This window comes from Sinohyriopsis cumingii, chromosome 17, assembly GCF_028554795.1.
Source record: "Sinohyriopsis cumingii isolate HCF-2022 chromosome 17, ASM2855479v2, whole genome shotgun sequence".
NCBI lineage: Eukaryota > Metazoa > Mollusca > Bivalvia > Unionida > Unionidae > Sinohyriopsis > Sinohyriopsis cumingii.
Window position 1 is genome coordinate 31771052 of NC_142977.1, and position 27465 is coordinate 31798516.

Genomic DNA, 27465 nt, shown 5'->3' on the forward strand with positions numbered 1-27465 from the left:
ATTGAATAATCGATACATAATATGGATCCTAAAAAGAAAATTACGAAGGTAAGTTACAGTTGCGCACCTTAATGATGTTCTCCTTCATAAATTGTGCGACCTAGCACTAAACCTTGTCATTTCTTACAAAAAGCCACCTGGTCCCCTTTTCTTGCTTAACGAGGACAGCACTGTTCTTTTAGGCTTCCATGGAGTCAGACTTCTCCTCTCTCAGGATATTTAAGACGAAAGAATTTCGACCAAGGTCGTCAGTTTAAATTCACACTACTTCTAAAGTGTACGCCACAATTTACTCTGGCAAATCGTGAGCAGTGGTTCCTAAATTGATCCTAAGATACTCATTTATTTCGCCAGACTTTAGACAGCATAGAACCTGCGAACTACGGTGCACATCAGCTTCCCTTTGAAAATGATAATTTGACATGGGTTCCTATCAAGCGATTATGGTTGGTAGCTCCAATGTTGACTTTCTCAGGACAGCGTTGCAATATATATCAACTTGACAAAATTATTTGCCAGTTTGTAACAAAAATGTTGATTGTTCGATTTTTCCATACTCTTTCCTTTCCTGTTTGCAAGAATTTTATACCATTTGCCAATGTGTCGAATCGTTGTTTAAAAATGTAACGATAATCTTAAATGCCGCCCCGTGCAGCTTTCTTAAAGATCTACTTGATTATGTATTCTTTGCTCATGTATTAAATATAGCTGAATGATCGGTATTTTTATGTCCTGTCTTTTACTATTATCGACGCTTGCAGTGTTTTAGACAATATGCCGTCTTCTACTTTAAAATGTCTTAAGTACCTAAAAAAATATATTTTAATTAATATTGTACTTTGAGAATTTAATATCTCTTTATTCTACTATACAGTTAATGTATTGGCTGTTTTCATCCCCATGTTAAAAACGTTTCAAACGTATTCTTCTCCAAAGACGTACGTATTTGGGCTCTCACGCGTTCTTGAACAAAACTTAATCAAATTATTTGACTGGCTCACCAGTTATTGTTTTATTATTTTGCTTTTTTGTAATTTTTAAAAGTTAACATAAATGACCAGATTCATTTATATATCTCACATTATGGTACGTCTTTGTAATTGCCTGTAAAAACCATTAGTATTGTATGATGTAAGTCTCGATGACATTTTAAGATGCATATAATCTGTAGACGGTATAATTTAAATGGGGGCTTTTGTGGATTATTGATGTACTAGGGGGAGATGTACAAATATTTGTATTGCATAGACCCACAACAATATCAGACGATATTTGGGGGGTGTTTGTAGATCAATCGATGCTGAAGCCTTTAGGATTGTTATACACATTATAAATTTGCTATTTGTTACCACTATGAACTTGAACCTTAAATTGTAATTTAGGCATTCAATATCTATACATTCGTAGCTTTTATCGTTATCAGTTGTTCCGTCTCTGACGTTGTTCTTGCATTTTTGATAATTGTTAAAATGCAACAAAAGTCTGAAATTAAAGTCGTCCCTGTTTCATTCCTGCAGATTGTGTAGTAAAACATATTTGTATCCCCTGCAGTAATAGCTTCAATCTGTAACCTGGATTCAATTCGTTATTTACTGAGAGTCCTTCAGACTTTGTCCGTGCTACATTATTAATATTAAGGTTCTACAAAAAAAGGACGAAAACTTAAATAGTCATGAGTTAAAGTTTTTATAATCGTATGGTATCCTTTGTTGTAATTATTATTGTTTAGAAGCGGCAGGGAGAGTGGATCATACGGCCTCGTTATGCTATTTATTTGGTAAACTGGCAGCTTCTGTCTGTGGGCCTGTTTATATACACATTTCTACCGACTGTTTGTTTATGTAACTCGATACAGTTCATCCGTCAGCCCCCTCCCTGCTGCTCTGTGAAACCAAACTGTGAAACCAAAAGTGAAATCCAATATAATGTACAAGCGAGCAAAAAACGAAATGGTCCCCTGGTATTTATACACATGGCAATAAGAAATTTTCCCACGCTAACTGGTTCTATTTTCTGACACAGTGAGAATCGGGTTAGTTAAGTGCGGTCGTCCGGGTTTGTTATTTTCGTGAAGTGGGTCAAAATGGGCGACAACTCGTCCGGCCTTAAAGTGTATGTGATTGTTGTGATTGTTGACGTGATTGCAGTGTGCGGGGAAAATAAATGAAAGGGTGACAGAGAGTATGGTGTCTCAACCAAAAATGTTATCGAGACCAGTTCGATACCTCGATCTAGGGTCATGTACATTTATCGTGACAAATCCTTGTAGGGTCGTTTGAGCTTGAGAGAAGTTTTTAAACTTAATCAAATTATTGTCCATTGAACACTAAGTCCGATGAATATGTTGTAGCGTGTCAGCCCCGTTTAAGACCATCAAAAGGTTGCAGCTATCTCTGATGACTTGATGTATTTGAGCATATCGCTGAGTAAAATATAAAATATGGAGAAAATATCCGAGCTGGATTTGATTGTTTGTCTAATATTGCATGATCATATATTATGATGTTATGGATATCCCCATTAAGGTCATGGACCGACGGGGGATTCATCGATAATTGGTAATAAAATCAATAATACCATCTGATTTATCTCGTTCGCATTCCTATTAAAATTCTTAAGAACATAATAGCATCGCTGATCATCTGCAGATGGCTCCACTAAATAAAATGTATCCCACTTAAGCCGTCTCATTATAATGCCGAGTAATAATTGAGTCTTTCCAGACACGGATGGCCCTATGATAATTGCTTGAATAGACTTTGGCAATGCTGGATGATGCTTGACGTGTTCTATTTCTCGCGTCGCTGAGAAGTCAATGATATCCATATTAATACCAAATATAACGAATACTATGAATTTATATTGCGTTCGGTGAAAGAGATTTGCTGGTACCAGTGAATTAGCAACAATAACGACGGGGAATAAAAGGCGTGCACTGACCGGAAGTGTGTGAAATGTAGGACCAAAATATACAAGTTTATTTCGTCTCGTGAGATGTCGGGTGGTGATATAACTGCTTCACTTGGAAAATTACCAGGGACTCCATGGGCTAAGTATCCTGGCGAAAAACATCTTCCTGGATATAATTATTGTGGTCCTGAAACCCGACATGATATTCGACTCGATGAGCGAAATCAACCCAAACCAGAAGAGTCTCCCGTCAATGCGATTGACCAGGCGTGTTTTGTTCCTGATGCTGCTTATTAAACTCCGTATTTACAACAACGAATGTCGCAGACGTGAAGTTGATACACACGCCAAAGTCAGCAAAACATAAAAATCTGCGAGAATAACTAGCTAATCGGCTGGTAAGATCTGCGATAAAAGGTAAATTAGTGTAAGGGGCTATGCAATTAATCGGCCGATAATAATAATAATAACAATGGAGCCCATTTATTATAGTCCAAAGGGAAACTGGTAGGGAAGGGCTGCTATTAGTAAACTTGCTGACACTGCAAGGGTTGCACGTGCTGCAGCTGCAAATTGGTTAGGACGACAGGCAATAGGGCAAATTTATATACCGCGAAACAAATTCAGTATGAACATTTTGATGTCAGTACCCCCAATGAGGTTCATCAGGTCGATATTTGTTTCTACACCATGACACTATTAAAACTGGCAGACGTCAATCACGCATTTATAAATATGTATTAACTGTCGTTGACGTTGCAAATAGATACAATAAAGCAGAGCCGTTATTAGCTAAGACAGTGACCGATGTTTCCTCTGCGTTTGAACGTAGTTATCGACGAGGGACCTTGCAATAGCCACACTTTTTGGGCGCAGTAACATCGATGATGCAAAATCGTAGAGTCAGAATCAGACAAGGACACACTGCCTTACAGCGTGATCAGGAAATCGTTGATTTATTTGGGTATTACTGTACTCAAGAAATTTCCATACGCAAAAGATCTCGTGAATAGGCTACAAGACTACCAAGTGTGATAGCTGCATTAAATAATGAAATTACACATGGAATTTCGGTGAAGTCCATCAATGCAATCACGAAAAAATGCATACCTGTACAATGACATGACTCTTTCTCAAAACAACCAGTACTAGGTAACGTCACTGTCAGATACTTACATGACCCTTGGGAGCTTGAAGGAGGGTGTAAAAAAAGCGACTGATCTAGCCTGGAGTGTAACCGCCCATACACTTTTTTGCGTGGTAAGATCCGCGGGTAGACCTGCAATCTACAGATTCTATTCAACTGCTCTTCAACGAGGATTAGCCCTTGAACAGTTACAAGTAATTCCTGAAAATACTCAATTAACACCGCCCTCCCGAAAGTGAAGGTTTACTGACCCACCACCATCGATGTCGATTACACTCAAGACAGGTCAGCATCACATTTTCACGAGTATGTCCACTATTAATTCCATCTACGGTAATTTGTCTTGGATAATTATTTGAATACTGCTGCCACAACATTCCTTCGTTACAGGTCGCAATGTGATTATTTTTTGTTGTCTCAACGTCATACTCGCCGACACATCAAAAACAAAGTCACTTTGCTGATACCCAGGTAATTGTTTCCTTATTATATCATCACCATTGCTCTGAGTGCGATTCTTGTCCATACTTTTATCCTGAATATATTCATGGACAACCCTCCCTAGCTGAGATATTTTCGTCACTCTTGATACGGCTAAATAAACTAAATTTGACCATTCGATGCGGTCATCGATTGTCCAAATCGTTTTACCCGAAATAGTTATTCCCAGGGATGAACATATAGTTATAGCATGTCCTAGGTTCCAGCACGATGTTGCAACCTTGAGTACTTTTTCAACTGCATCCACCATGACGACAACAATATCATTCAGTACAAGTTTTTGTTTCTCATTGGTCCCAGGAATCGATACATCAGTATTTCGTTTACGTATATCTGCTGGGCGATAACACAATGGGACACGTAGACCTGGATATTTCTCTTGATGAAGCAGACATTATCGCTGCTGAAGTAAATCACGAACAGATTTCCGTGAGGCAACTATCAGGTCACTAAGTTGCCATAACTTCCAAAAATCCCCATTTGCTGTTACTAGCATTAATTTACGCATCATCGTGCACTGGACGCTATCCGGCTGTAGTCGTATTAATGTTGTAAATTATTTCAACGACTCATCGATTGCCCTGTGGTCCTCGAGCATTTCCTCATTATAATCCAGGTTCCTTTGACTACCAGTGTGGGGTTTCGCCGACAAAGGGTGGGTGTTGGCCGTGATCGCCGAACATAATCACGACTGTATTTGTCGTCAACATCCATGGAACAAACATTTAACACGTCTTCAGATACAGTGCAAATCTCATTACAGTTAATAATCTTAAGAATATATTTCGCGCCCATTCTTGGGTCCAGGCGTCTCCCTTCTATCGAAAGAAACCGTGATAGGTATGTGACTTAACGCCACGTTGTTTCATCTCTCTGGCGAGCCGGTGAGTCGGAGTCAGCACCACCACATCAAAGTTCTTGCAGAACTCCTGGTTCAGAAATAAGTTTATTGCACGTGTTGTCTTCTCGGATCTGCCGGCCTATTAAGATAAACAGTTTTATGCATAAGAACATGGTCGTGGACAGGTTGAGCTGAGGACGATGGTGACAACTGTGTGTTCCTGTAACATTCAGGTAGCGGCTTATAATCTGCAGATTCTGAATAATCAAGTATCATCTCTTTCTTCACTCACCAACTGCCCCATGGAGCATTACAGATTCCAATATCACATTCATGTAACAATCCAATATTTTCTGCATGAAGAAATATGTTTATCGCTGCTATAAGATTTATACTCACATAAGCTAGCATCGAAGAACGTAAATGAATACATTGCGGTGAATTCCCTTAACAGTAACACACAAAAGTGCCCAGTTTAGTTCCATCGTTCAAGAAAACATACTCTGAGTACGCTTGTTGTGTCTTGATTATAAAATTAAGTTCGGCCTTGTCGATAATTAATCAAGTACAACTTCGTATAGGATGCGATGAGGCTACTTGTGTAAATTTACCAACGATTTTCTGCCTAAATCTTTTGCAAGTGACGTCTGGCAGTTATCACCGGGTTCTGGCATCCAAACTTGTTTTCGTGGTCGATGCGAAATTATTTTTGTCTCACTCACTGTCAGCGATAACAATATCGCCGCATCAAGCATATATCTTAATAATACTATTGGATACCAGCCACGTTCATTTTTCGCACAGTAATCGTTGGGTTTTATCGCCTGATTAGGTTTATTAACATGTCGGCTAAACCAAGCTACAATAACAGGATGAATCCCCTTAGCAAATTCAAATGATGCACATACAATTCCTGTCTAGTCGAAGTTGGGTAGGGGTCCATTTATCGATACACTAGTAATCTCATGGGTAGGATGCCCAAATCGTTTAAAATACGGGGCACACTCACCCATCCCAAGAAAATTTCCAGGGTAACATGCCACCATATCAACTGAAATAACTTCGTTGATATCATATTTGGTATTCCACAGACCTCCGTGCCATCATCGACACACGATCGTTGAATATTTTCCAGAACTTCTTTCGACGTTGGTCTCAATGAATTTTTCTTCTGGGCAAAATGGATAACTAGAGACGGAACACAAAACAATTACTCTGTAATCGTTCTATCTCTTTGTTGTCGTCGGTATATTTTCGTGTGACTTCAGTCATCGTTGTATAAAACGACTTCGCACAATAAAGATTTCCGCACTGTCGCACAAACTGATCAAATTGTCTTCTCTCATCATCACTCTGAAACAACCACATAGACATTGGATCAGTTTTACTGATCTCACGAATATACTCAAATACATCACATTCAGTATCCCCCTCCCAGTGTTGTAAGCCTTGTCGGAGACAAGGGGGGACAAATCTAACTCGTTTATCTCGTGGAAAATAGGTTATACTTGACGTCCAGGCGTGAGCGTTATGGTCATTTAGTATAATCGGAGCTCCATTTTTCATGTACTTGGTGCTGTACAAAACCTCGCCGGTTATTATTTGAACCGTGACAGGAAATCCCATTAATTTATTTTATCACGTCGTAACGGTCTCAGACCCTTCCCTCGTAATCTGTTCTTAAAGTGTTATGTGATTCTCTGGGCGGCACAATTTAAAATGTCGCCCCCACCCGCACACTATCCCGTCGCCAGTGACCATCGCATTGTTGCAAGCGCATTAACATCATGCTCATTTAACGAATAAATAGCATAAACCACTGCAGTCATCGGATAGGCTTTATCCTAATAGGGTTTGTCCACCCCAGTTAAAACTTCTGGTCTAGAATTTTTATCTAATACAGCCACCCCTGTGATGCTAGCGCCTCCGCGGTTTCGTGATTCGCGAACAGGGTCACGTTTATCGCGGATAATCCAAGTTACATCTCCCTTGTCAACAAGTTGTCCTCTTCAGCCAAGGCAACAATAGCAACAATATATTTTACTCTGAAAACTATCTTTATCCGTCTTTTAAATAATCCACGCTTTCTGCTGATCGTTGGTCATTCATGGTAGCATCGATCATGTGACTAGTATTCATACCCGGGGTCTCTAGCGACTCTCGCAAGGATCTGACTCTCAGTGTTGACCACACTTGAATCGCGTCTAAACTGGCTCTTGGCCCCACGGATACGATCAAGTAATATTTCGATGACCCCCAGCTGCTAGACCCACTGTTGGGGGGGGATGTCGTGGCCAGTCTGTCAAGATCAAATCGCCCGCTCCGACGACTAAGAGCCCCATGCCCTATCGCAGATATTCATGCATATTCCTCCATTATATAACAAAGGAAAATATATATTTAAATTAAACTTCAACTTGTATACATATAGCTTGAGCAAAGAATAATTGTAAGTGGTTGCCTATTGGATCCACCACCCTGTGTGAGAAGGCGTGTTACAATACTTGTTGTGCGTATCATATACAAAGTTTGCGATAGGGGAGTCAAGGACCCAAACCGTGTTTATAATGTAATAAAGGGATCCGGGTGCGACGATGTTGTTCGTGACGTTTGGAAGTAGAAAATACAGAGGGTTAAAATGGTATTATGATAAGAAGAAAAACGACTCCAACATAAAGCACTCCTCCAGTCGTAAATGCTGGCATGAAGGATGCAAGCGAATATCTCGCGAGAATTTCGGGATCACCATCCCCGGCTGATTTATCAGCTACAACCTGCCTTGATACTAGCATTCGTGATACTAGTATCAACGATGTTGACATTAAACGACCCTGAGTAAAGTCGGCGATCTAGTGATTATTTGTTTCGTTATTTTTTCTTTTCTTCTTCGATCGATCAATTATAATTTAGAAAAATGATATTTACCATACAGATGGAGCAAGGAAACAACCACGATAAAGTTGAGAGTGTAAACACTCGGAGTATTAATACTCCAACTCAAACGTTTAGAGAGCATCCTGTTATCAGCAATTATGAAGCACACACTAGGATGAGATAAGACATTGTAAAAACAAACAGTCGGCTTTCTTACTAATACTGGTTAGGGGGGCAAAACTTGTCCCTCGCATAGGTTTGTGTACAAGTGTTATAATGGCGTGATATGGCGAGGTTTTGTTATCAATCATATTGATTCGAGTCCAAGAAATAATTGCCTGCAGAACCTTGAGGTTGTCACAGAAAGTAAGAAATGTAAACGATTAAATACTGGGAAAATACCATAAAACTCCCACTGCGTATAGTGTCTGTATATCCACAAACATACGAACACATAATTTCCATCGATATGTACCGCCGCCAAATAGTTCGGCATTGTCCGAGCTTTAGTATGGCGTGTGGCGGAGGAAATAATGAAGTCGACGTTGTCCAAGAAATATAATCTGCGAATATGTTGATCATAATGAACATGCGTGGGCTAATGCAGTAACACTATTTCCACGAAATCGAACTGTTAAATTTTATCAAGAAGATATATTTAATTTTATTAACGAAATAAGTAAGAATGACCCTGTATCAATGTGGTTATTTCAAAGTTCAGATAATGGAAATTGTGATCAGTTTGTACGGCCTAATGAAGTTATTTATCGTACAGAATCTCTCCATGAAGAAAAGAAAAATCTTGCGTTGAAATATATCCATGACGATACTGAACAATTACTGAGTAATTGTTTTACTGTTCCTTCAGTTGCTGCTCATTTTGCTAGAGACAAACATTCGTGGAAACTAGCACGGTTGTATTTTCTTGAAGAAATACAACGCAGTTGTCTCGAGTACGGACACGATGGATTATGCAATAATAGGTACGAGTATAGAGATATTATGTCAGTTGATATGGTTTCTTATTATTCTGGAAGTTTTCTTGAAATAGGAGAACGTTCTAAGTGTTTTGAGTGATTTGAATATCCCACACACGAAATGACCAGAGTATCGATAAATGGACCATTACCACATTTTGATTTGACTGGATTCGCTTGTATCGAGTCATTTAATTTTGCCGAAAATCTTCAACAGATTTTTTTTGTCTGGCAAACATTTTTCAGAAAAAATATGGGCACCAACAGTATTATTACGGTATATGCTCGATGTAAAAATACTATTATTGTTTACAGTAAGTGAAGCAATTATATCATATCGCCCGCAGAAAGGAGTTTGGCTACCACAACAAAAGAAATAATATGATGACGAAAATCCCGATATAACTGTTTTTAAGAATAAAATCGTCAAACGTCTGGGCAGAAAAATAATCGGTAAATTCACCCAAGCAGGATCATGTGATCATAAACGATATTGTACAATACTGATTATAGATGATGCTGCACTAGATTTTATATTTGCTGATACAACGAATATAAATACATTTATAAGTCGAGGTAATGTTAATTTATCAGATGGAACTACAGTTGTGAGTTATATTGACGGTGAGTCACCGCAGTTTACTCATTTAAGATCTTCAATATTTGCGTACCTTTCCATAAATATATTACCGATGTTAAATAGAGTTTCTGAGTTTATTGTCATAGTCACTACAGATTCATTTTATATCAATAAAAAAATACAGGATTACTATTGCAACTACATATCGGCACTTATGCATCATTGAGAGAATGGAGACTAAAACAAGAAAATATACTTAATTATTCTGAATCCAAAGACGATGAAATTAAGGATATTTAGTACCCAAAAATTCAACTATCAAAACTGTCATCAGCACGATCTGTATTTGATTCTGTAGCTTAGACATAAAACAATTTATCTCAATGGGCCTGGCGGTTGTGGTGAAACAATTCGTGTGATTGAATTATTCTGGAACAGTTGTTCAGAAATAGTTGTATTAACGCCTACACACAGATTCGCAAGAGAAATGAAAGAAAGAAATATTAAATCATGCATTTATCACAAATTATTTTGATGGAAGGGAGAACGAATGGGAGAGAAATATATTCCAAGGATTGTTTGGGATGAAATATGTACTGTTTCATTAGAAATATTAAAAATATTTCTTGAATGGTTATTGACAGAAAAATACTGCTGTATTAATGTGTGTCGATCATGGTCAATCACCACCTTTTGTTGGACTGTCTCCACATGGATGGCTGAGGGATTTTGTAGACTATTATGAAGAAATAACTGATGATCATAGATCGCTTAATTAAGAATTAATTAATAAAATTCAATGTGAAATAATGCGTGAAATAATTTCAGAAACTCCTATTAATAATTTTTGGAATTTATGGAGACCAATGATTTGACAGTTGCAAGTTGAAAGATAATTCATAATAGACTTCAGCATCACTTATTTATGTTACATAATGAATTTTTTTCAAATCTACCTGTACAATTGTGTTATCGACCGGTTGATACGCGACAACAGAATGTCGACGTTGATATACCAGGATCGTCAGAAAAACAAAATCTTGGATTAAATGATATTGTTTTAGTTCCTGTCAGTGTTGTTGAGAGCGCGGACTATGGACAAAACTCCGTGGATGCTAGGATACGCAGTGACAGTTCATTCATCACAAGGATTAACTATCTCTGATACAAATGTTTGGATCATCGATGATCGTATCGAATGGTCAAATGTAGTTTATCTCGCAGTGTCTCGAGTCAGAAGAATATCTCAAATGCGGAGAATTGTAATAGACTTCACAGAAACTACTGTTAATATGGATGTTATTGACAATGATATAGTAAGAACAAAATTAGTTATAAACAGTGTGACAAAAAAAGCGCGACTTTGATCCCGCAGCTGATGTTATCGTGACAATGAATCAACAGCAAAATAATCATTGTGCGAGCTGTAAAACAGTAATGTTGTGGCAGTATTCAAATATTAATCCTAGAAAATTTACCGTACACAGAAGTAATAGTAAGTTTGGTAATACACGCAAAAATGTAATAATGACCTGTAATCGACGTCGAGGTGCTTGTTTACAAAAGTGAATGCTGTGGTAATTGTGTGTCTTCAGGAATGATTTGTAATTGCTCGCGTACAAATCCACGTTGAGGAGCCGTTGAATCTAATCTATAGATTGCAGGTCTAAACGTGGATCTTACCACGCTAGAAATTGTATGTGCTGTAATACTCCAAAGAGGATCTGTCGCTCCTTTTTTACCCTCGTCAAGTTCACCGGGTTCATATAAATACCTGACACTAACATTACCTAATACTGGTTGTTTTAAAAATTCATGTCGTTGTATTGGTATGTTTTTGTTTTTTTTTTTGTAATCGCAATAACGGGTTTCATGGCAGTTCGAGTAATTTCATTATTTAGCGCACCTATCAAATTTGTAATCTTGCAACCCATTCGCGAGACCTCGTATCTTTCTGAATTACTTCCTTTGCATATTGATATCCAAATAACCACTCAGCGAGAGTTCGATTAAATCGTTAAACAATTGCCTGATTACGATGAATTGCAGTATGTCCTCGTCTGAATTTGACATTATGTTGTTTCATCCGATATGATACTGCACCAAAAAATTCTTTTGCCAGGATCAACCTGTCATAGGTGTGGCCATCGTTAGGGTCCTAGTTGATAAATTCGTTGAAAAGCAGAAGAAAATTCATTTGCTGTTTTAGTTGATAATGGTTCCACTTCCTTATATCTATTTGTAGCGTCAACGACAGTTAACGCGTGTTTCTATGTACGTGATTGCTTCCAGTTTTAATAGTATCATGTGGTAAATATAAAGTATCTGCTCGATGAACTTCATTAGGAATGCTGACATCAAAATGTGCATGCTAAATTGTTTTAGTTGGTGATAGTTACATTTGTCATATTGCCATTCGTGCTAACCATTTTGCAGCAACAGAACGTGTACCATTTGCTGCATCAGGGATTATACTAATAACTGCTCAACCCTTCTAATATCCCCTTGGTGTATAAGAAATCGATTCCATTATTTTATAATAATCGGTTGATTAATTACTGGCTCCGAATAATAATTTCCATTTCATCGCATATCTTATCAACCAATTAGCTAATGATTCTCTGAAAGATTTATTTTTTATAGAATGCATGAATTAACTTCACATCTGCAATATGTCGTTGCTGAAGATCTTTACTTGTATAAGCTACATCATGAACATGACACGCTTTATCAATAGCGTTTATAGGATATTCACCAGGTCTTTGTTGGTCTTTGCTATCAAGTCGAGTGCCAGGACCTCAATAATTATATCCTATTTTTTTTGTACCACATTTTACACATTTACCTGTAAGTGCAGGCTTTTTATTTTTTGTTATCTTAGTTGTTAATCCACTTGTGGGGCGTGGATGTTCTGCATCGAATGCAATATAAATTCGTATTATTTATTATATTTCTACAACATGGATGTCATTGATTTCTCAGCGACATGAAAGCAAGAACCAGTCCAACATATTTCAGCATTACCAAATTCCATCAGAATGATAATAATAGGTCCATCTGTGTCTGGTAAAATGAAAATATTACTTAATTTGATAATGAGATGGCTCAAGTGGGATAAGTTGTATTTAGTATCTCCGTCGAGGACGGTAATGATATTATTAAATTTATTACAGATATTGATGAAACCCCGTCGGTAGATGAACTAGATGGCTTTGTTAATAATTTAGTAGTATATGATGATGTAATGTGAGATAAACAGTCAAATCCAGCTAGAATATTTTCCAGAGGCAGTCATAAAAACACAGACGTGATTTATGTTACTCAGCGATATACACAACTACCAAAAGTGACCAGAGACAACTGTAATGTTTTAGTTGTATTTAACGGAGTTAATACATATACTTCGCGAAATATTCACCAGACGTAGTGTAGCGGAGACATGGATATAATTAAATCTAAAAACTTCTTTTCGCGAGCACAGTCAACCCAACACGGATTTATATCAATAAATTTATCCGATCCTCGATCACAATATCGTATAGGACTTGATAAAATCTTTGGATGAGAGACTGATTTAATTAAAGCAGCAGAGGAGGTGCATCCTCAATGAAACGTCCGTTGAGTAAACACACGCGCATTCTTTTCGACAACACTAACGACAAAGATAAAGTAACAAAACAAACTAACCCAATTAAAGAAACTCTCCATAGAGTTAGAGGCTTTGGTTTAGCGTTATTACCCTTATATTGTTTTTTATGTATTAGGTTTTAGTTTTCAAAATAACGTTTCAGCAAAAGGTCTGTTCACCCTCGCTGCTGCTGTAAGTGACCAATAATCATTACTATTCATTGTACCACCAGTAAATAACGCTGACAAATAGCCGGTGCTTCATTGATAATGTCAGGAGAATTATTGCCAGTCTGTCGCCCACCAATTAATATCTCTTTTCTATCAACGTCGGCAAGGACGTTACTGGGGCACGGGGTAACAAGACCACTCTCACTGGTACTGCTACCAGGTATGGCAAAACCACTTCCAGTAGCACCAGAATCAATCTTATCCAGCCATCTGGTTAGTGAGATTGGTCGGGGTCTCTTGCTGATGTTGCTTCTGCTTTTTTCTTCTTTGATTCAGATCGAGTTATTAAAATGGCATACCTCGTTTCATCCCTTGCTTGTTTAAGCAAACGCTCCCTTTCTGCGCGTTGTTGTTCCTCTTGCTTGTCTACTTGCTGCCTATACACATATGCTGCTTCTCTCAATTGTTTGCAATCTGGATCCTCGTTTGGGGCTGTCTTCAGACCAGTATGCATGAGATACATATACTTAGTCCAATCGGCCCGCTTCACATCTTTCAAATACTCGGATTTTACATATTTTTCTTTCTCATCGTATCCAAAAGCTACAATATCAAGTATTTTGTTGTTATCCTTAATAACGGCGATACCCTCCTCACGACATTTCTCCATAACATCAACGTCTTTAGTCTTTTCTGGCGGCAATACCTCCCTCTTCCGGTTGTGGTTGGGGAGGTCACCGGGGTAGGGGTACGTCGAATAATGGTTCGCAGACGAATACAGCTTTTTGTGATGTCTCAGTTGCCACACCCATTTTTTATATTGGTTCGACAATCGGCTCAGATAAGTCTGCTTCACTTTCTACAAATCCATCCCTAGCTTCTTGCCGTGCCTGTAATTGTTGTTTAGCAGAATCGAGGACAAGGACATATTTTTGAATCGCCTCAAATCGCTGTCGACCTAATTTAACTGTGCGAGATTCCATAGTCAGTGCAGAGTCATACAATTAAACAATAACAAACAAACGCGACCGCACTTAACTAACCTGACTGATAGGCTAGGTCGGTAGACCAATAGACACACTAGGGGACAGGGGACAGTTTGTATGCATAAAGTTAATGCGTAATCAGCGACCTAGAATAAAAAAAAGTCATAAAATATCAAATACAAAAGTGACGCCCATATGTTTCGATACCTATATTAAAACAAAGTATAAGAATATTATCCATATGACCAGAGAAATCAATTCCAGTTCATAGCAGAAGAAGTTTATGCGCACAAACCCCATATTTCTACCGACAGTTCTGATGTCCGAAGGTCATTTGTGACACCATGTGATGCTCACAGTGCAAACACAAGCCCTTTTCCTTGATGACACTTCTGCAAAACAGTGTGTACTAAACAGGCTGATGCAATTGAAAATGTTGTCATCCAAGCCGTTTTTGAATATTCTACTTGCCCCAAACCCATGTGTTTACTGTTATGGGAGGCTAGCTCTTCTTCCTAGCCGATAATTGGTATTTCACTATGAACTTACTGCAGAGTAACTATGGAAGGTGTACATGCCTGTCATCAATTTCAAGAACAATACAAGCCCGAAACACCTAGTTCACAAATATATCCATATTTTTAAATAGTATAGAATAATACCTGAAAAAGTCACACCAGAGCCTTTAGTTAACAAATTTGCCAGCGGCCAATTTCCGAAACTGGACCCTCCCACCTTAGTGTAGGAAAATTTCTTATCGCCGTGCATACATATATACCAGGGGACCGTTTCGTTTTTCTCTTGCTTGTACCTTATATTGGATTTCACTTACAGTTTGGTTTTACAGAGCAGCAGGGAAGGAGGCCGACGGATGAACTATATCGAGTTTTATAAACAGACCGTCGGTAGAAATGTGTTCATACACAGGTCGACAGACAATACTGTACACAATCTCGGAGAAGCTGTCAGTTTAACAAAGAAATACCATAATGAAGCCGTATCGTCCACCCTCTCTGCTGCTTCAGTGCACTCTGTTTTGACGTCTGTGGCACGATCGACATTCTCTACGTTGTAAGCTTTATCCAAAATCTCTTTATCTTTCAATTTCTACTGTTCGTCCACCATTTTAGTTTTCAATTTCACTTTGACTAGACATTCTGTGTTACTTTTTGGAGGGGGTAGGGAGTCCCTTGTTAAATTTCTTTATTTTACTAGTTACATTTATTGATGTATAAAATAAACTCAACTATGCAAAGCAGATGTTCATATTTTATTGAGCTTTAAAATATTAATGTTTATAACTTTTCCCGTTAAAACATTTAAAACCAATTTTAATAGTTTTCCGGCATATACACTAAAAATCAACAGAACACCTAAACAAGCAAATATTCCCACAAAACCTAATCAATTCGCTGTTACAATATTTTCAAGCTGCTGTGCAAATTTAGCCGGATACAGATTTGTATAATTATTAACATAAATACCTACATCAGATACGTAATTATTAATTTAAATACCTACATCCGATACGTAATTATTAATTTAAATACCTACATCAGATTCTTGGCATCCTTCCGTCTACGGGAGACGATGACGTAGCTCCAAAGTAAGCTTTTGTCTATCCTTCTTTCTAGCTCTCTTTTCAGCTTGTTTTATTCTTCTCTCTTCCTCTGCGTTTTGAACTCCTGCCTGACAGCTAGGCGCCAGCTGGAACGGTTGTTTGCACAGCTCTCCCAGTCGTTGACATTGATGTTTGCCGTCTTCATATCCTTCTTGCAAACATCTTTACAGCGCAGATGTGGTCGTCCAGTTGGTCGTGCACCTTCTGCTAACTCCCCATATAACAAGTCCTTGGGAATGCGACCTGGGTCCATTCTTTTGACATGGCCAAGCCAGCGAAGGCGCCTCTCGCTGAGAATGGAGAACGTGATGTTCATGTTGGCGCGTTCTAGAACCTCAGTGTTGGGTACTTTGTCCTGCCACTGGATGTGCAGAATGCGCCGCAGACATCTCAGGTGGAAGCTGCTGAGTTTCCTCTCATGTCTTGCATAGGTGGTCCATGTTTTTCTGCTGTAGAGAAGTGAGCTGAGTACGCAGGCTTGGTAGACACGCGGTTTTGTCTTCTCTGTGAGGTTGGGGTTGTTCCAGACTCTCTAGTTAAGTCTGGCCATCACTGCTGCTGCCTTGGCAATCCTGCCGTTCACCTCAGAGTCAATGAAGAGTGAGCTGGAGATGTTAGACCCGAGGTATGTGAAGTTCTCGACAACTTCCAAGTTGTACCCATCGATGGTGACAGAGGGAGGGGAGTCTGCGTCCTGCGCCATGACGTTCGTTTTCTTCAAACTGATGGTCAGTCCAAATTCCTTACAAGCATGGGAGAGGCGGCATACCAGCTGCTGCAGTCCATCTTCCGTGTGTGATGTCAAGGCTGCATCGTCGGCGAAGAGCAATTCACGGATGAGTACCTCTGTGACTTTAGTCTTAGCACGGAGACGGGCGATGTTGAACAGATTGCCGTCAGCCCTGGTATGAATGTAGACTCCCTCGCTGCATTTCCTTGAATGTGTACTGGAGAAGCACTACATCAGATACGTGATTATTAATTTAAATACTTACATCAGATACGTAATTATTAATTTAAATACCTTCATCAGATACGTAATTATTAATTTAAATACCTACATCAGATACGTAATTATTAATTTAAATACCTACATCATATACGTTATTTGCTGTTTTCATAATGCCATGATTGAACCATCTTACTATTTTGATATTTGAGATGAGCAATTTAATACACTTATTCTCCCGAATGTCGTTTTGTGATACAACTAGCTTCGACAAGACTATATTCCATCCAATGTTGTACAATAATAGGCAATATCTATAGATAACGATATTACTGATTTCATATTAAACTCGTAAACATTTATATCACATTTCTGAAAACTGTCCAATTTAATGCGATGTAGCTTTGTACCTTTAAAAGAAAAGTTAAATTAATGTTTTATATTCGTTCCGCCTCTTTCGTGCATGCACTTGCACTCCACGAAGTCTCTGCAGCCGCACTGCAATAGGCAAATACATGTGATTGTTTACATTTAACCTTCAATATAAGCCCATCTTATGTCTCTGGTCTGGAAATATGCTGGAGGAAAGTACCTCTAAGGATTTTGGTACATGCGCATGCCCATAAGGATATAAATTTGTCGCTTTTTTGCGGTGAATCGGGACCGTTGTCACCGTTGCTTTCTTGCGTCATCTCAGTCAGTATGTCTCTGGATCACTTCAATTACACGGTTAATCTCACCCTTACTTGAACCCCTTGCTTTATATGAGCTCTGGAAATAATTCAAGATGTGAAACCTTTTTCAGACATTCTAGTACATTACAGTTTCGTATGCCGTGCAATCTAAAGTAAAGTCAACTCATACTCTTGGCACTAATTTGATGTTTTATTCACTTTGACTTGCTCTATTCTGCCGATTTACACTGCCATACTTGACGAAGAATCAGCGAGGAAGCAGGTGTACTCATTCCTTAAAGATGCTAATTTCTCTACGGGCTTTTTTGTCACTGTTAATTGTTTAAAAGTATGTAGTTAATAATAAATACAATTGTTATCAAGTAGACCAAGAGGAACAAGAGCTTTTCAGGGAATGTTTCAAACAAAAAAAGATGAAATTCAATATTTTTATCTAGCTCAGTTACGTTTGACATGTATTATTCGTTTCATAGAATTTATTTTAAATCTAGAAGTATAAAAGATAATGCGGCCCTTTCTGGAGGGAAAGACAATAACTATGTTACTGTATGGTAAATATATAGACAAAAAGGGACGAACAATGATGTGGAGAGGGTGTTATAGATAAGGGATGCTTAGATGGTAATGTCTACCATATTCTACACGTCTTAAATCCCAGCTTCAAATCGTTTTCAAACAATTTTGTTTCATTGGTGACTTATCCATTGCTTGCATATTTCTAAACATACTCGGTTATGTTAAATTCAAATGCATTATATATTGTCATTGATATCTTGGAGAAATGTTTGTGAGCGTAATTAGAATGTCTTGCCAGTGAATCTGTAGTTGTTTTGCACCTATATTGTCAACAGTTCGATCTTGGTCTCAGTACGTGCAAGAGTACAAGGTCGCCCATCAGATGTTCATGGTTTCTTTCTGGGCGTCTGGTTTCGTACTTTCATGCCAGCACATAAAGCTTATGTATTTGCTGCTATAACTTGTTGAGGAGCATTAATAATAATAATAATAATAATAATAATAATAATAATAATAATAATTAATAATAATAAAGAATATACTTAAGAATATGCATATAGCAGAGGTTATTACAAATGATACAATGTTAACATACTGTTATAACAAATATATATCATATCTACCACATGCAAATGTTATGTTTTCATAACGTCAGGATGTATCATTAAAATATTTACAGAAGCAAAATTCCTTAAGAGCTGAAACATTTAGTGCATGTGTTTAATATCACAATGTAAACTATTTCATCAAATTGTGCCTGTGTAATGTGGGCAGTCGACTTGAAACAAAACTAAATAAGTAAATAAACATCAAAAATGAAGTTTAGGTAAACCTTTCCATAACTATACTACAATTAGAGCGAATACTTTCAAGTACTGGATGCAGTTGTGATTTAATACCATTTGATTCACAACAGGGGACTACTGGATTATAAGAAGCCAGTAAGCCATTATTGGCCGGAATTCGCACAGAATGGAAAGGACAACATTACTGTCGAAATGTTATTGAGCCATCAGGTACGTAATTTCAATGCATTCACTCTAGATCTCCTTTAAAAGAGACATATTTAGCACTCATTGTTTTCAGTTTGCAATTTTCTTGTGATGAAATTAATATTATCTTTGTAAAATATGCAATAATTATGTAAACTCACTATCTACCTAGAACGCTGCCATTCGTGGTACGAAGTTCTCGGGAGACACTAAATAGGCTTGAACACCGTTAAAGCTATTGTTGTTAACTTTATTTTCTAATTATACAAACAATATGAGCAGCATGAAAGGCACACATGCTGTAATATGGAAGGGTTTGCTTGGGTATGTGTCTTGCATGTTAATCTATCCTCCCCTTTTAGTATCGGTTTTTAAAATATATTGATTTAGGGCGAAAAATTCTAAGATAGATTGACTCCTGAATCATATGTTGCTTTTGGTATGATCTTCGTTTTCATTTATCAACGGATAGGCAATAATGCATGTCTGCTTTATGACTGTACATGCATAGTGTAAATCATTGATGCTTTGAAGTGGAAGATCTAAGAATATAGTAAAAAATAATTGCACTGCCAGTAGCTGGTAAAGGAAAGCAACATTTCCATTGGTCTGAATGTTAACACGTGATCAAAAATGAATTGCGTTTATTTCTGTATGAACTGTAAGGATAACTACTTTTCTAAGAATACCCACTTCTATAAATAGAGTCATGTTTACAATATAAGATAAACACTGCCAGTGAAGGCAGACACGAAGTAAGCATTAAAGGAAAAGATCATTCTAACAATTTTTTTTTTTAAAAATTGAATAAATTTGGTTTTCATTGGTTGAAGGACTGGTATTATGATGATCTTATTACGATAAAACAGGACAATCCCAAGTGCTATGAACAGCTACGTAACAGAAAACCCCAAACATGTATTACTATGCTCAATTAAGATTTCTGTTTTTTAATCATGCAAACAAAATAACATAACGAATATTTGAAATTTCAGTTATAAGAGTTTAACGTTGTTTTTTTCTGAGTTTATCGTGGTATAAACTGTCAGTTGCCGACTCACACAGCTTACATAACGCCCTTCGGGCGTTATTGCTGTGTGAGTCGCCAACTGACAGTTTATACCAAGATAAACTCAGAAAAAACAACGTTAAACTCTTAAGTAAACGATTCAGTTTTCTGTAGCGCCTGTACAAAAGAATTATTTTAATTCATTACGTTAACCATTCTATCTGAGACTGCTTCATGACGCTGACAAAGAAGCACGATTCACATCTTGTCATTGCACTAGTTGACTTTGGACATGATATAAAAATGTTATTGACCCGATCAGAGTGCAACCATATGTTCTACAAAAGCAGTATGATCTAATAGTGGAAAGATTGATGCAATATCATGGCAAAGAGATTGGCAATTTTTTGTTGCTATTTGGCGTTTTTCGCTTGTGAACAAGACGTTGTGAACGTGTATTAATTTGTGTCAGATGGGAAACGGTTTGTTCGAGTGGAAGAGAAAAAGGCATCTTGCATATGGGTGTGTTTCGCTTCCAACTTTAACATGGTCACTATCTGTTTGTCTCTTTCTCTGGAAAGGACCTCCAAAGATTAAGAGCTATGATTCTACGGCAAGCTAGTTTTTGTTCCTTCCTTAACAAAATGTAAGTCCCGACAGAAGTCATATCGATAAAACAACTCTCTGCTGGAGAAATTAAAAGTCATGACTGAAGTATGTCCTGTGATATCTTATGAAAACTTTCCTAATCATTGTGTAAATAAACAGCTCATGAAAAACGCAGTATGTGTCACCACAACTCACTTTAGAAGGAATGATAATAAACCCTCTGAATTTCAATGCTGTTCTTGATAGTCTTTAAAAGTAATGTTGATGTACTTCTTATGCAGTAATAAAACTATATTAGCCCAAACATTTAGATGTTGTAACATTGTAGTTTCCATGAGTTGTGAGCTTTGAAGAGACAACGAAAAACGAGGTTAGTCGATTGGTCGAGTGTGAACTCTTGAATTATATCGAACGGAAAGGTTACAACTTTATATTGTAATATGTCACTAAGAGTTATATATATATATATATATATATATATATATATATATATATATATATATATATATATATATATATATATATATATATATTGAAGTCTGGCATTCCATCTGAGTAATATATCACGAAAGATTATTTGGTTATCGATGTGTAAGCCTGTAATTCGTTGTTGTTACTATGGCAATTCATTTCTTTTTAAAAAATATTTTTCACATTTCTCTGTAAGATTGTAAATAAGCTTTCCTATTACCAGATAACAAATACTTCAACAAATACGAATTATATTTCTCCAGGGCGGACTACTACTGCTTGACAAACCTATCCACTACATGGATCTGAAGGACAACATCGCTAGAGTAGAAGAGAGCTTGGTCAGTCAAAAACCGGTCTTTCCACCAGGTATTTTCCCTGAAGCGTTTGTCATGTACAATATGCAGTGCCTTTTCATTTGGTTATTCAGCTGTTTTTAACCTTAATTGAAAGAAAAAAGTATTTAACTGAAGCTAAGCTATAACTTAAAAAATATATATGTATACAAAAACTAAACAAGTATTTTGTTCCTAGCAAGTGGAAAGAACGAGCTAGATACAGAGAGATGGCTGCGCTAAAATCGCCTTAACGGGAGTGCGTCAGGGAAAACCAACACAGATCAATAATTCATGCACCTTTCCATCGTTAACAAAGACGTCGATCCGAGTACGCTTTGGTTTGCTCGCTTTCATCTGCTCGGAGTTTAGCTGGCGGGCATGATTGCAGCCTTGCCGTATTAACCAAGACGACAATTTGGGCATACAAGGGTTTTGCTGGCTTTCATATAAGCAACTCTTAACGGGCGTGCATCAAGGAAAGCCAGCACACTTCAATAATGCAAATCTACACCAACTTTTAATGACAAAGTTACACGCAGCAATGTGAAGTGAGCATCAATGTTGTTTGCCATGAAAGAACTGTCAGCAGGGCTTAAAGTGACACGAATAACAATGGAGTCAAATTTCGAAATGATTTATTGCAAAAGCGCTATTTATTATACGCATACGATACACGTGTTCAAGCCCTATAGCAAAAGGTTAAAAAACGTGAAGCGCCATTTCGCCAGTTTCAACTGCCACCGGGTCAGTAAAAGAAAATGTTTCCACAATGCTACATCTGCATATTCAACATCAAGTATGCAAGAGGAAATTACACGAAGGCATTTAGCGGACAGTTGTCGCAAACTAACCGCTGAGACGACAACATAATTATTCCACATCAGTTTGGACGATAAATGTCAGAAAGCATATTATACCACTAATGCAAGAATAGTGGTTTTGCATGTATTTAAAGTTTAATTTACGAGTGTCAGGCGCTTAGCTAGATCATTGTGCGTCATTCACAAATATAGAATGACGATGGCATTCTCTCGTCAAGTAGCGAACAACAAAGAAAGCAATTCTGTATATTTAATGTATACACTGGTCATGAATGCTTCGAGTGACTTTTCTCATATCAAGATTGATTTGCAATACTTACAAATCATTAAAATTATTGGCTTGAATTACATTAGTTCCTTTCCTTGTCAAAATTGTCCTACCCAGCTGCAAATCAGCGAAATAGGTAGCTACGCGCATGAGTCCTCGTTTATAATAACCGTAACAACGACATCATCTTAAAATGCATCTTTGCGTCTCTTTCACTCCCACTACTACAACGGAATGACATCACAGAGGCCATGACGGACGTGGACCAATAAGGTTCAACCGTTCTCGAGGCCTATATTAAGCTTGTTGTAAGCAGCTTACATACGTATTAAAGAAATGGATCGAAAAGCCATCGGTCGGTCCGACTCGCAGCTCGGTCGTAGGAGCTAAAAATCCAACAAACAACAGGGTGGAGAGCTTCCAATTGCTGATTCGTCGATCAAAGGCGAAACGTAGAATTATTAATGACCAGCGCATTTTACGTGGCACGGCACAATTCCAATGAAAGAGAACACCAGAATGGAATTCCTGCTGTGCGCCTTTAGCCACTACGTGGATGGCGTTACTGCGGCACTATTGAACAAGTGTGACTCCAACACCGGCATCAATTGTTACGTCGAGAGTGTCTACGAACAAGAAGCAGCTGAAGAAACGCCAGCGCCACGGGAAGTTGAAGTCATCAACGTTCATCAGTGTAGCGTTTGTCTGATTATTACACGAGAAGGCATCGTTTTGGTGGCACGATTCACCTCTTGTCATTGTTTTAAAGTTTTGGTGACTTTGGTCACAGTAGAATAATGTCATTGATTCGATGTATGCTCAGCAGTGAATCATATGTTATGTGATGTTAGAGCGAAAAGAAATATTGTTTGAGGCAGTACATTAATAACAAATGGTGATGTATCAAGGAGGGAACTGTATCATCAGTTCTAAGGAATATGAAATTCAGCAATGCACGCGAGGACGCACACGTTTACATAAATATTCTGTATAATCCATACAAACTAAGGGCGCACATTATTTGACAAAATCACGGAGACTGTGGACATTGGTACATTATGACCAACAATTACATATTTTCACATCTAATCCAGTCTTAACAACCAGTACGTCCGCTCAGGTCGCCTAGTGTTTAGAGCGTCCGCCTAGGATGTTGCTGATTCGAACCAAGGCAGATGATTACATGTTTTTACTTGTTTGTGTATCCATTTGTGTATGCGTTTGTTTATTGATCGATCTAATTTGTTTATGCAAGAATAACAAAGATGGTTGAAATTTAAATGTTTTACTTGAAGAAAAAAGTAGAAAAGTCACGCATTCGGTCTCGTACGGTTGACAGGCACAACATAATGAGATGTATTATTATATTCTTACGCACAAAATGAGACGTGCCTTCGTAATTATGCGGAAAGAGCAAGTTATTGGACACACGGTACTAATGGTATGGAAAAATGGGAACCAGCCTGAAAATGGGTAAACACAAAATAGAGTATATATGGGTTAGGTTGACCAGGATTGGTTAACAATGTAAGTTATGTTGCAAGAAAAGAATCTTTTGAGAGCTTGTCCTAGTTGTAAGTGAAAAAAATAGAGACATTGTTTTATTGATGGAATTTCAGTCCTTTAACAGTCTTCAGTTTGGAACATTCATTGCTAAAATTAGCACCTCACTCTTGGTGCGGAATTGAAAGCACATGTTTCGAATACATGCAGGTCCAGAAAATGCCGCGGCTCATATCCTTTCCTCTACACAGAAGCTGACATCCAGGTTTCTTCTATACTGATAAATATAGCTTTGATCATGAGCACTCAACAGTTTTAAGTTATTGAATTTTTAATATCATGGTGTGTGCATAGGTTTACTATGGGAACTGAATTGGTACCGTGAGTCCTATTGATTGATACAAGATGGCCGCAATCGCTTAACCGGCTTGAAACAGCTGTTCCGATTTTAGTGCCGTTTTCATGATATTTGTGCTTGTTGACTGTTTTCATCTTCGTTATTGTGTTCATTATATATTGGCTGTTAAATTCGTATGTGTTTCTTCATCTCCTTGTTTTGGAAACGAGAACAATTAGACTTTTTCTCAGCTGTCTTGCTCCACTGTTTTTGAACAAACCGCCATCACGTGATACTCGCCACTCGACCCGTTTATGCTACGAAGGACCCTCATTAATTGCTTTAAATGATCACTCCTTGGCTCTCCACACTACATTGTGCTCTAGATTGAACGAACTGGGACTACATTCATCATTACCTAAATGTAAACAGAAGCGAGAAATGAAACGTTGTTTCAAAGCTGGCCGGCGTAGAACAGCAAGAAGAATCCCAGTTATCTCCCTTATTTCGGCGCAACCATTTAAAAAACATTCGATCGTTAATTAAGGTAACATAATTCAAATCCCTATTAATTCGTCAACCTTTGTGTCAACTATCCAAGAAATACATCTGCGCATTGCATATTCAATGCCCAGTCAGTAGGACCACCGGAAAAGCGCACAGAAATAGTTAATGTTATCAACTACCAAAATGTTGACATATTTGTCTTGACAGAAACATGGCTAAAAACGTCAGGCGATGAGCCCAAGTGTGCGGATCTAACACCCACTGATTACTCCATCAAGTCGTTCCCCCGTAATTCTCGCGGAGGTGGAATTGCTCTCATCACAAAGAACTCCATGATAAATCGTCTTAACCACACCACAACATTCAGTTTCGATCATACATCGTTTCAACTAGTCCAAACCACATTCACACTGGAGCAAAGGTCAGTCCATTTTTTCTGCCGTTACCGCCCTCCTCCTAATAGAAAAAACCAGCTGGCTGACTCTCTCTTTTTGGAGCAGTTTCCGAATCTCCTAGACTATGGAAATTCGATCGGTGGCATCCCCTGATTATTCTTGGAGATTTCAACTTTCACTTTGACTGTCCCGGAAACTCAAATACATCAAAACTCATAGATTCCATTAATGTTTTCAACCTCAAACAGTCAGTTGACCAACCCACCCATAAACATGGTCACATTTTAGACTAGATTCTTCATAGACCTAATGATAACATTATACGGTCCTCCCTGGTATCACATGACCTTGCATCAGATCACCTCTGCACTATATGCCATCTTGACGTATCAGTCCCTAACCCTCCACCTTTATCTGCTACTAAGAGAAACCTCTGATTGATAAATAGAACCAAACTAATGCACGACATCCAAGCTAACCTAACAACTTGCTTACCTCCTACCGCAGAACAACTTGATAACTGTCTGCGTTCATTGCTTGACAAACATGCCCCAGCTACCAAGTGCAGAGTATCAATTCAAAAGTGTTCTCCATAGTATAGCAGTGTTAGGGACCAGCTTCGCACTGCTAAAAGAGACCGCCGTAAAGCTGAGAGGCTTTGGCTTTCCACCAGACTCACTATTCATAAGCAAATCTATGAAGTCGCTAAGAAGAATGTCATAAATATAGTCCATGCAGTGAAATCAGCCCACTACACTACTAAGATCATGGAAAGTTCCAGCTGCAAAGAGCTCTTCGAGATTACTAACAAGCTAATGTCAAGGAACAAATCAACACCACTTCCAACTACCTTCTCTCCAGTCGACCTTCAGGACATGTTTGTAAATTTCTTCCTTGACAAAGTACAAACCATTAGAGATAAGCTTGACACCACAATTTCAATTGACTCGTCGTCACCATACAGTTGGGATACAGAATTTGAGAGGCAACCATTAGCAGTATTTGAACATGTCTCTATGGATTTCGTACGTACAATCCTGATGAAGAGTGCACCATAGTCATGTGAACTAGATCCAATTCCAACATCACTGCTTCTTGAGTGCTTAGATCCAGTATTGCCTAAACTAACTGATGTTATTAATAACTCTCTCTCATCCGGGGAATTCCCATCATTTTTCAAAACTGCCATTGTAAAGCCTCTGCTGAAGAAACCAACACTAGACCATAACGATTTAAAGAACTACCGCCCAGTTTCTAATCTCCCATTCATATAAAAAATCTTAGAAAAGGTTGTTCTATCCCAGCTTGTATCTCATCTAAATTCAAACAGTCTTTTTAGCAATGTACAATCTGCATATCGCCCTTGCCACAGTACTGAAACTACTCTTCTAAAAGTAGTTAATGACATTCTCTCTGCGTTGGATAGCGGAAAGATTACAGTCCTCACCCTCCTTGATTTTGTCTGCAGCATTTGACACAATAGACCATGATATATTACCTCACCGTCTTCAGCATGTATTTGGCATTCATGATACAGCCTTACTGTGGTTCAAGTCCTACTTGGTCAACAAGACACAAATTGTATCTGCAAATGGAATACACTCCAGCCTAGTTGATCTATGTTGTGGTGTTCCACAGGGGTCTGTTCTTTGACCTGTTCTCTTCATTCTGTAGACTCATTCGCTCTCAAGTGTCATAGATCATCATCCATTGTCTCGCCAATTGTACGCTGATGACACCCAAATATACAAATCTAGCCACCCAACTGAAGTTGATGCTACCATCCAAGGTGTAGAGAGGTGCATTTCTGATGTGAAATC

The 27465-nt window shown here is 38.1% G+C and overlaps 1 protein-coding gene across 2 annotated transcripts in view; it reads left to right on the top strand.

Moving 5' to 3' along the window:
* LOC149778362 (beta-lactamase domain-containing protein 2-like) overlaps window positions 1-27465 on the top strand; it is a 62360-nt gene that overhangs the window by 19255 nt on the left and 15640 nt on the right. For both annotated transcript variants that reach the window (XM_089939184.1, XM_089939183.1), the window contains exons 3-4: window positions 19312-19411; window positions 21740-21845. In XM_089939184.1, the coding sequence (XP_089795310.1) occupies window positions 19312-19411; window positions 21740-21845 (206 nt within the window). The remainder of the gene's footprint in view (window positions 1-19311; window positions 19412-21739; window positions 21846-27465) is intronic.